This window comes from Rhincodon typus, chromosome 23 (genome assembly GCF_021869965.1).
Source record: "Rhincodon typus isolate 14 chromosome 23, sRhiTyp1.1, whole genome shotgun sequence".
Taxonomy (NCBI): domain Eukaryota; kingdom Metazoa; phylum Chordata; class Chondrichthyes; order Orectolobiformes; family Rhincodontidae; genus Rhincodon; species Rhincodon typus.
The window spans coordinates 465,221-476,972 of NC_063354.1; the positions used below are offsets into that span (position 1 = coordinate 465,221).

At 43.4% G+C, this 11,752-nt stretch overlaps 2 protein-coding genes across 2 annotated transcripts in view; both read left to right on the top strand.

The window, feature by feature from the left end:
* Positions 1–11,465, top strand: part of scpep1 (serine carboxypeptidase 1) — a 24,412-nt gene extending 12,947 nt beyond the window's left edge. The window contains exons 12-13 of the mRNA XM_048610826.1: positions 8,747–8,910; positions 11,192–11,465. Of these exons, the coding sequence (XP_048466783.1) occupies positions 8,747–8,910; positions 11,192–11,260 (233 nt within the window). The 3' untranslated portion in view covers positions 11,261–11,465. The remainder of the gene's footprint in view (positions 1–8,746; positions 8,911–11,191) is intronic.
* Positions 1–11,752, top strand: part of LOC109922057 (E3 ubiquitin/ISG15 ligase TRIM25) — a 66,048-nt gene that overhangs the window by 22,301 nt on the left and 31,995 nt on the right. The window lies entirely within an intron of this gene.

Here is an 11,752-nt window from a genome sequence, read left to right on the forward strand (position 1 = left end):
CCGGAAGTTGGTGGGGTGGTACGTGAGGACGAGGGGGTTTCTGTTTTGGTTCTTATTGCGGGGAGGGCACGTGAGGGATGAGTTGCGGGAAATGAGAGATGCGGTCGAGGGCGTTTTCGACTACTGTGGAGGGGAAGTTGCGGTCCTTGAAAAACAAGGACATCTGGGATATCCGGGAGTGGAATGCCTCCTCTCGGGAGCAGATGTGGTGGAGGCGAAGGAATTGGAAATAGGGGATGGCATTTTTGCAGGAAGGTGGGTGGGTGGGAGGAGATGTATTCTAGGTGGCTGTGGGAGTTGGTGGGCTTGAAATGGATATCGGTTTCCAGGTGGTTGCGAGAGATGGAAACCGGGAGGTCCAGGAAGGAGAGAGGTGTATCGGAGATGGTCCAGGTGAACTTAAGGTTGGGGTGGAAGGTATTAGTGAAGTGGATGAACTATTCAAGCTCCTCATGGGAGCATGAGGCAGCGTCGAAACAGATGTGATGGGGGATCGGGCCAGTGTAGCTATGGAACAGGGATTGTTCCACGTAACCTACAAAGAGGCAGGCATAGCTTGGGCCCATGCAGGTACCCATGGCCACTCCCTTTGTCTGTAGGAAGTGGGAGAAATTGAAGGAGAAAGGAGAAGGCAAATACAAAAAAGATACTGTGGGAACTGATTGAAGTGCTTGAGGCTGCCCCCTGATGCTGGGAAGAAAGTACTGCATTTGTATTTTTCAATTCACTGCCCCTTAAAGTGGTGAGCTGCCTTCTTGAACCACTGCAGTCCATGTGTTATAGGCAGACCCACAATGCTCTGCCATTCAGTTACACCATGGTTGATCTGATAACCTTCAACTGTATTTTCTTGTCTTTTCTCCATAAACCCTGATTCGCAACCGATCAGTGCTGTGGGAATCAAGTTTGATGCTTTTCTCTCAATCCCCTAGGGGGAGTTCCAGGATTTTGACTCTGCAATAGTGAAGGAGCAATGATATGTTTCCAAGTCCGAATAGTGAGTGGCTTGGAGGAGAACTCGCAGGGGGTGGCGTTCCCGTGTATCTGCTGCCCTTCTGCTAGATGGAAGTGGCCATAGGGTGGAAGGTGCTCCCTAAGGATCTTCGGTGAATTTCTGCAGTGCTTCTTATAGATGGTACAAACTGCTGCTACTGAGTATCGGTGTCATAGTCATACAGCACGGAAACAGACCCTTCGGTCCAATTCGTCCATGCCGACCAAGTTTTCTAAACTAAACTAGACCCACTTGCCTACATTTGGCCCATATCCCTCTAAACTTTTCCTATTCATGTCCATATCCAAATGTCTTTTAAATATTGTAACTGTACCTGCATCTACCACTTCCTCTGGCAGTTCATTCCACACACAAAGCACCCTCTGTGTGAAAAGGTTGCCCCTCAGTTCCCTTTTTAAATCGTTCTCCTCTCACCTTAAAAATATGCCCCTTAGTTTTTTTAACTCACCCTCCCAAGGGAAAAGACCCTTGCTATTCACCCTATCTATGCCCCTAATGACCTTTTAAACCTCTAAGGTCACCCCTTAACCACCTCTGCTCCAGTGAAAAAAGTCTCAGCCTCTTACAACTCTAAATCTTTTCTGAACTGTCTCCAGTTTAATGATATTCTTTCTGTAGCAGGTTGACCAGAAATGCACAGTGACAATAAAGCAAATCCTACTTCTAAAAATGTATACAGTACTTCAAAAGAGATCTCACCAACATCCTGTACAACCTCAATGTGATATCCTAACTCCTGTACTCAACGGTCTGAACGATGAAGGCAAGGCATGCTAAATGTCATCTTCACCACCCAGTCTACTTGTGACACAATTTTCAAGGAATTATGTACCTCTAGGTCTCTCTGTTCTACAACGCTACCCAGGGCCCTAGCATTAATTGTATAAGTCCTGCCCTTATTTTCCCAAAATGCAATAACCTTCCATTTATCTAAATTGAATTTCATCTGCAATTCTCAGCCCACTGACCCAATTGATATCAAAGGCTGGAGGCGTGACTCCTGTTGAAGGGACAAGAGCATTGTGCTTTTCTGTAGTGGAAGAAAAGAATCACTTATCTCGGGGCTGGTGAGAAAAGTATCAAAAACTCTATTCTCATGGCACTGATCAATTGGGGTTTACTGAAAAAAGACAGGAAAAGTGTAATTGAGGATGATCAGATCTGCCATGTTGAGACATAAGACCATAAGACATAGGAGCAGAAATTACGCCATTCGGCCCATCGAGTCTGCTCTGCCATTAAATCATGGCTGATAAGTTCCTCAACCTCATTCTCCCGCTTTCTCCCCATAACCCTCGATCCCCTTGATTATCAAGAACCTATCTATCTCTGTCTGAAATATACTCAATGACCTGGCCTCCACAGCCTTCTGTGGCAGTGAATTCCATAGGTTCACCACTCGAGCTGAAGAAGTTTCTCCTGAACTCCGTTCTAAAGGATCTTCCCTTTATTCTAAGGCTGTGCCCTTGCATCCTAGTCTCTCCTACCAATGGAAGCATCTTCACAACATCCACTCTGTCCAGGCCATTCCGTATTCTGTAAGTTTCATTTAGATCCCCCCCCTCATCCGTCTAAACTCCAATGAGTATAGTCCCAGAGTTCTCAAACACTCCTCATATGTTAAGCTTTCCATTCCTGGGACCATTCTCGTGAACCTCCTCTGAACCCGCTCCAGGGCCAGTACATCCTTCCTGAGATATGGGGCTCAAAACCGCGCGCAATACTCCAAATGTGGCCTGACCAGAGCTTTATAAAGCCTCAGTAGTACATCCCTGCTTTTATATTCAAGTCCTCTCAAAATAAATGCCAACATTGCATTTGCCTTCCTGACTACTGACTCAACCTGCACATTTACCTTGAGAGAATCCTGGACTAGAACTCCAAGTCTCTTTGCACTTCAGACTTCTGAATTTTCTCCCCATTTAGAAAATAGTCCATGCTTTTATTCTTCTTCCCAATGTTGAATGGCCAAGCAGACTTGATGGGCTGAGTGGCCTACTTCTGCTCCTACATCTTATAGGCTAATGGTCTAATGGGTCCCAATGTCAGCTGACTCTAATGTAACAATGCACAGTGTGTACATGTTGTAAGGAGTCAGGAAATGTCTGGGGAGAAATTAACATGATTAACAGCTGCAACAACTTGTGTTCATATAGTGCCTTTAAATGTGGAAGAGTCCGAAAGTAACAAAGTGTTAGCAAAAAGTTTCAGCTCCAAGTGAAATTAGATTATTAGGGCTAGTGACCAAAAGCTTTATGAAAGTAGAAGATTTTAAGCAGCATCTCAAAGGGGAAAAGTGATGGAAAGAGGTGGAGAGAGAATTCCAGGAATTAGTGTCCGCACCACTGCAGGGATGGTGACCGCAGATGTAGAGATCAAAGTTAGGGATGTGGGGGATTGGTGAAGGTGAGATTGTAGAAAACTTTTCTGATTGTTTCCTGAAGCAATATGTTGTGGGACCAAATAAGGATAAAGCTGTTTTTGAGTATGTATGCTGAGACAGGGTGCATTGGTAATATCACAGTAAAAGATCCACAGGGAATAGCAATCATAGTACAATTCATTTCCACATTGAGCTTGAAAACAGCAAACTCCAATCACAAACAAGAATCTTAACCTTGAAGCCAATGATATAGGTACGAAGGGAAAGCTGGCTTGATTGGGGAAGCAGTCTGAAACGTACAGTGGTAAACGGTGATAAACATTTAAAGGAACAATTCAATCTATTCAATAAAAGTACAATCCATTGAGAAACAAAGTCTGAGAAAAATCTACTCCGATAGTAAGAACTGCCGATGCTGGAGTCAGATAACAGTGTGGAGTTAGATGAACACAGCAGGCCAGGCAGCATCAGAGGAGCAGGAAAGTTGATGTTTCAGGTCATTCGAATCATTCTGAAGAAGGGTCCTGACTCAACGTCAACTTTCCTGCTCCTCTGCTGCCCGGCCTGCTGTGTTCCTCCAGCTCCACACTGCGTGTTATCTCTGAGGAAAATCTGTGGTCCACTCTGGTGTTAAAGTTGGCACAGTTCAAAAGAAGAGGTGTGTATAACATTGCAAGCAAAAACCAGTAAAATCTGAGGATTGAGTGTTTTAGAAACCAGCAAAAGCCCATTTAAAAAACAAAAAAAAGGAAGAAGTAAAATTCAAAGGTAAACTATGTAGGAATATAAAAATAGACTTCAGGAGCTTTTACTGGAAGAGAGTAACACAAATAAACATTGGGTCCTTAGAAACAAAGGAATTATAATGAGGAAAGAACAGACAATATTTTGTGCCTGTGTCCACAATAGAAGACATGCCATACATACAAATATCTCAACAAGGGGCCCAGCAATCTCTTCCCTAGCTTCCCACAAAGTTTTGCAATCCACCTGATCAGATCCTGGGACTTTATCTACCCTTGCGCATTTTAAGATCTCACTTTTTACACAAGTTTCATAGCTTTCATTTCCTTCTCCACAGTTAATACTGACATAAAATATTCATTTAGTATCTCGCCCATCTCCTGTGGTTCCTCACATAGACAGCCTTGTTGTCCTTTAAGGAGCCCTATTCTCTTCCTAGTTACTCTTCTGCCCTTAATGTATTTGTAGAATCTCTTTGGATTCTCCTTAACCCTAATTGCCAAAGCGCTCTCATGTCCCTTTTTTGCCCTCCTGATTTCTCTCCAGTATACTCCTAGTGCCCTTAGGATCACCTAGGGAATCCCTCGATCCGAGCTGTCTACACCTGACACGTGTCTCCTTTTTTTTTTGACCAGAGCCTCAATATCTCAAGTCATCCAGCATTCCCTACATCCATCAGCCTTGCCCTTTGCACTAACAGGAAAATACTGTCTCTGAACTCCACATCTCATCTTTGAAGGCCTCACGCTCTCTGACCATCCCTTTTATCTGTAAACAGCTGCCCCCAATCAACTTTTGAAAGTTCTTGCCTAATCCTGTCAAAATTGGCCTTACTCCAATTTAAGCTTAACTTTTAGATCAGAACTGTTTTAAAACTAATAGAATTATGATCACTTGCCCCAGAGTGCTCCCCACTGATGATACCTCAGCCACTTGCCCTGCCTTATTTCCCAAGAGAAGATCAAATTTTGCTCCTTCTCTAGTGGATACACCCACATGTTCAATAAGAAAATTTTCTTATCCACTCTTAACAAATTCCTCTCCATACAAGCCATTAACACTATGGCAGTCCCAGTCTATGTTTGGGAAGTTAACATCCCCTACCATTACAGCCCTATTATTCTTACAGATAAATGAGGTCTCCTTACATATTTGCTTCTCAACTTCATGCTGAGTATTGGGGCCTCAATAGCACAATCCCAATAAGGTGCTCATCCCTTTATTTTTCAGTTCCACCCAAATAACCTCACTGGACATTCTTCCAGGAATATCCTCCCTAAGTGCTACCGTAACATTATCCCTAACCAAAAATGCACTCTCCCTTTCTATCCTTCCCATAGCAACTATATCCCAGAACATGAAGCAGTCAGTCCTTTCCGTCCCAAAGCCACGTTGCCGTAATACCCAAGATATTCCAGTCCCATTTTCCCAACTATGCCCTGAGTTCATTTGCCTTACCTGTCAGGCCTCTTGCATTGAAGTAAATGCAGTTTAATTTATCAGTCTCTTCTGTGCTCTTGCCTGCCTTGACTATTTAACTTGCTGCCCTTCTGTACTGTAGCAGCCTCAGACTTGCCTGTTTGCTCACCATTTCTTTGGTGTGTTGTGTACAAGAGCAGGGAGGTGATCTTGAACTTGTTCAAGACACTTGTTAGACCTCAGCTGGAGTGCTGTGTACAGTTGTGGGTAACACATTATAGGAAAGAAGTGAACACATTGGACAGCAAGTGCAGAAGGGATTCATAACAATGGTTCCAGGAGTAAGAAACTTCAGTGAGGATAGATTGAAGAAGTTGGAATGATTCTCCTTGGAGAGAGGAAGGATGAAAGGAGATTTGGTCAAAATCATACAGATAGTTTCTCATGATCAATTCTATCCCCACTTGTAAAACATAAACAAGAGGACATCGATCTAAAATGGTGAGAAATGGGCTGACAAGTGGCAAGTAACATTCATGCGACACAAATGCTAGGCAATGACCATCTCCAATAAGAGACAATCTAACCACCATCTCTTGTCATTCAATGGTGTTACCATCACTGAATCCCTGACTATCCAACATCTTGGGGGTTACCACTGACCAGACATTCACTGGCTGTGCCACATAAACGCAGTGGCTACAAGAGCAGGTCACAGGCTACAAATACTATGGCAAGTACCTCACCATCTGACTCTCCAAAGCCTGTCCACCATCTACAAGGCACAAGTCAGGAGTGTGATGGGATACTTCCCACTTGCCTGGATGAATGCAGCTCCAACAAAATTAAAAAGTGACACTATACAGGACAAATCAGCCCACCTGATCGGCACTATATCCACTCCCTCCACCACCGCTCATTTGCAGCAGTGTGTAGTATCTACAAAGGCGCACTGCAACAATTTACCAAAGACGGCACCTTCCAAACCCACGGCCACTTCCGTCTCGAAGGACAATGGCAGCAGATATGTGGAAACACCACACCTTGCAAGTTCCCCTCCAAGCCACTTGTATCCCTGACCTGGAAATGTATCACCATTCTTTGTGTTGCTGGGTTAAAATCCTGGAATTCCCTTGCTAAGGGCATTGTGGGTCAACCCACAGCAGGCAAACTGCAGGGGTTCAAGAAGGGAGCGTACCACACCTTCAAGTGGCAACTAGGGATGAGGCGATAAATGCTGGGCACAGCCAGCAATACCCACATCCTGCGAGTGAATAAAAAGAATGTGCAAAAGAAACAAGGGTGACCGAAGACAAAACTGTTCTCACAGTGAGTAGTTAGGGTCAGGAACGTACTGCCTGGCAATGTGGTGGAGGCAGGTTCAATTGAGATATTCAAGAGGGCATTGGATGGTTATTTGGGCATAAATGGTTTGCAGGGAGATGGGGAAAAGACAGGAATTGGTAACAGGCAATATAACTGGCATTGGTCTAATTGGCCAAATGGTCATCTCTTGCACTGTGACAATTTTGTGGGTCATTAAGTGTATTTGAGGCTGAGAGTGACTAGCTTTTAATAAGTAAGGGAATTGAAGGTTATGGGAAAAGGGTGGGAAAATGGAGTTGAGAATTATCAGATCAGTCATGATCTCGTTGAATGGTGGAGCAGTCTCGATGAGCTGAATGGCCTACTTCTGCTCTTGTCGCTTATCATCTTATTCACTTCGGAAGAACAGAAAAGCAGAATTGTTTAAAGTTGTAAATGTTGATATTTGGAGACTTTGAGCAAAGAACCCAAAGATATTGGCCTTCCTAACTGCCTGATAAGTTGTCCTTTTACTGTAAGAGGATTGGAATGTAGGAATAAAGAAATCTTGCTTTAATTGTACAGGGTTTTTAATGAGACCACACACTGAATACTGTGTGCAGTTTCCTTATTTAAGGAAAGATATACTCATATCAGAGGCAGGACAGTTCACTAGATTGGGATGAGAGGCTGAGTAAATTGGGTCTAGATTCTCTGGAATTTAGGAGCATGAGAGGCAGTCTCGTTGAAACATACAAGACTCTGTGGGGCTTATGTGGCTGATACTGCTCACAGGGGATCTGAAATATTCTTGGGATAATAGTCCAATCATTCAGGACTGAGATAAAGAGAAATTAGTTAATGAAAGGAATGTGTGCATCTTTGGAATTTTGTATCCTATAGGGTTGTGGATACTTTATTGTTTAAATGCAATTAAGGCTGGGATAGACTGATTTTAGACATCTCAGGAATATGCAGAGCTGAAGTCCAAGATCGGCCATGATTATATTGAATGGTGGAACAGGTTGGATGGGCTGAATAGTCAACTCCTGTTCCTCCCCTCCTGGGGAGGCGATGGCCTAGTGGTATTATCACTGTACTATTAATCCAGAGACCCAGATAATGTTCTGGGGACCTGGGTTCAAATCCCGCCACAGCAGATGGTGGAATTTGAATTCAATAAATATCTGGAATTAACAGTCTAATGATGATCGTGAATCAATGAGTCGATTGTCAGAAAAACCCATCTGGTTCTCTAATGCCCTTTATAAAAGGAAACTGCCATCCTTACCTGGTCTGGCCTACATGTGACTCCAGGCCTACAGCAATGTGGTTGATCTTAGCTGCCCTGTGGGCAATAAATGCTGCCTGGCCAGCGATGCCCTCATCCTGTGAATGAATAAAGAAAAGAAATCTCTTGCTGTTATGTAAGAAGCCCAAAATAGAGGATTGCAACTTTTCAGGGTTGCAAGCCTTGAAAATATTAAATGGGGAAGAGTGAGATTATGAAGGGAATTGAAACAGAAAAGCAAGGGTTGAAGACGTGGTAGATATAAAGATGCAATAGGTTGTGAAGGTGAATAGACTGAAGGGTATGGGTGAAGAAAAACTTGGGGTGTTGGGTACAGGATTGTCTGAAAATGCACAGGGTGACGAATCTGCACAAAGGACAAGAGCTTGTTAGAGCACAGCGAAAGACTGGAGGTGGCTCAGTCCCATTACAGAAAGGAGAGTATGGATTTGCCTGGATGGAAACCACAGTGGCTAGTTCAGGATGGAGAGATGCTGGAACTATTCCTATTGGAGCAGAGAAGGCAAATGGGAGATTTAATCCAAGTTTTTGAAAAAAAATCTTCTCTCTCCCTCCTTTCCCAATCCAGGGCAGGAAATGTGGGTGAAGAAGCTGAAATGGCCAGGCCTTTCTCCATTCTCCAGGCTGCGATGGAAACCTGTGTACACTCCATCCAAACCCTCCGATACTGCTGCATTCTATAAACAATACCAGAACTTTGCCTTCTTCTGGATCCTAAAAGCTGGTCATATGGTGAGTGATTTTTAACTTCCTGACAGTCTGGGATACCTGTATTAATGTTCCAGACACAGTTAAGGTGTTCAGGAGCTGAAAGAAAATCATTTTGCATTTATATAGTCTCTTTCGTGACCACAGGGTGTCCCAAAGTGCTTTACAGCCAAGAAAATATTGTTCTTTAGCTGTGGTCACTGTTGTAGTATGGGAAATGAGGCAGCCAAATTGTGCACAGCAAGACTCCACCAACAGAAATGTTCTCCTAACCAGATTATCTGTTTCGGTGATCCTTGTGGAAAGGACGTATTAGCCGTTAGTCATACATTCGGCTCCCTGGACCCTAATCCCCGACATTCATTTGCTGTTTAAAACCTACCCCTTTTATCACAGGCTCTCCTTCATCCATCTTAAAGGCAACACTGTTTTTAAAAAGAGGTACTGCCTCAGTACCGTACTGAAGTATTGGCCTAGATATTTGTGCTTCTAGTATGGGTCTGTCAATCGCTCCTATGCCCATGTATATAGATTCAGTAAAAACCCTCTTTACAAGTTAAAGGTTTTTGGTCAGTTTTAAAGTGTGCTTTCCATAATCTAGGAAATTTGGGAAGAACCCCATGATTGCAACCACTTCTTTTATGACCCTGGTCTTTATTCTTTGGAGGTTGATTGTTTTAAGTTTCTCTGTTTTACGTCTTGATTTTCAAGTTTTTTATTTTCTGCAGGGAATAAACATACAAAATACTTGTTCAATGTTTCTGCCATTTTTAAAAACAAAGTTATAGGATTGTAGATGTTGCTGGCTGGGTCAGCATTTATTTCCCGTCCCTAATTGCTTTTGTGGTGGTGGTGAGCTGCTTTCTTGAACTGCTTCATTCCATGTGCTGTGGGTTGATCCACAATGCCCTAAGGAAGGGAATTTCAGGATTTTGACCCAGTGACCGTGAAGGAACAGCGATATATTTCCAAGTCGGGCTGTTGGGTGGCTTGGAGGGGAACTTGCAGGTGATTTTCCCATACACTTTCTGCCCTTGTCCTTCTAGATGGAAGTGTTCATGTGTTTGGAAGGTGCTGTCTAAGGATCTTTGGTGAATTGCTGCAGTGCATCTTGCAGCAGTGTGACTGAGCGTCGGTGGATGCTTGTAGATGTAGTGCCAATCGAGTGGGCTGCATTGTCCTGGATGGTGTCAAGCTTCTCTAGTGTTCTTGGAGCGGCACTCGTCTACACATTTCCTGGTTTCCCATTATTATTTACCCAAGTTCACCCTCTGAGACCAATGCTCACTTTATTTACTCTACTCCTTTTTGAAAGCTTGTGGAAACTCTTGCTGCCTGTTACATTGCTAGCTAGCTGTCTCTTATACTGCATTTTAGAGACATTCTTTGTTGGTTGAGAATCTGTCCAGTACTCTGACCTGCCACTTGTCTTTTTCAATTGGATACTATACTGAACTTCCTCAGCTAGCTACAGATGGTTCTGTCTTTTCCAATGGAATATATTTTTGACCTGGGTTATGAAATATGTTCTTAAATGACCTGACTGCCGCTGCTCTCTATCACTTTACTTTTTAAGCTGCTTTCCCAGTTCTGTCCTATCCTTTTAGTTTTAGACCGACACTTCCTTCACTTTAAACTGAATATAAAATGCGATCATGTTATGGAGACTCCTTTACAATGGGTATTTAATTAAAGTCGGGCTAATTAATTAATGTCACTTTGCATGTTGCCAGATCCTAAAATAACCCGTTCCCTAGTCGGTATTTTGTAATGGTGGTAATGCCACTGGACTGGTAAACCATAGCCTCCTGCTGGTGCTGTGGGAACATGGCTCTGATGCCACCATGGCAGATGGTGACATTTGAATTAAAGAACTAGACTAATGGTGACTGTATAACCACTGTCAATTGTTTTTTTTTCAAAAAAAAAAGCCATCTGGTTTGCTCAAAGGAAATCCTTGACTGGTCTTGATCACCTGTAAACCAGACCCAGAGCAATGTGGTTGACTCTCTGAAATGGCCGGGCAACAAAATGTTGGCTTTTGCCAGTGACGCTCACGTCCCATAAAAGAATAAAACAATCCTCATTCTTGGGAACAAATCCTTCTGGTTCACTCAACCTCTGCATGGAGATTAAAATCCCCCACAATTATTGTGGTGCCTTTCTTACAACCTCCATGCTTTTCCCCCTTATACTGTGTCTGACTCCAGCCATTGTTGGTGTATATTCAACTACTCCCACAAGCAACTTTTGCCTTTAATTAGTATGCAGGATGTGCTGATGACTGTTATTTCTTTGTTTTCAGATTCCATCCGACCAGGGAGAGATGGCACTGAAACTGTTACGGATGGTGACAGGACAGGTGAAGCCATAAGAATGCTGTTCAAATCAATGATTAGCTTGTGGTATTAACCCACAAGATTTCAGGTTGGAATTACTCAGGTAGAGAAGGCCATTCAGTGAAGAATGTCCCAGATAATGGCACCTTGCTAAAACCCACTATTGTTGCTCCTGGTGCACAGAGCAGGAATGTAATCGCTGTCAGAATCATCTTTTCTCGATTAAAATGAACTCTGATATCTCCCTGTGGCTGTCTCTGTTTTATGCATAGTTGTGCTAGGAATAACTCTCCATTCTGTCCCCAGCTATAAGAAATAGGAGTATGAGTAGGCCATTTGGCCCTTCAAGCCTTGTCTGCCATTCAATAGGATCATGGCTGATCCAGCATTCGTTTCATCCACTTTCCTGCCTTTTCCCTTGATTCCCCGACTGATCAAGAATCATGGATAGTAGGAACTGCAGATGCTGGAGAATCTGAGATAACAAGGTGTAGAGCTGGATGAACACAGCAGGCCAAGCAGCATCA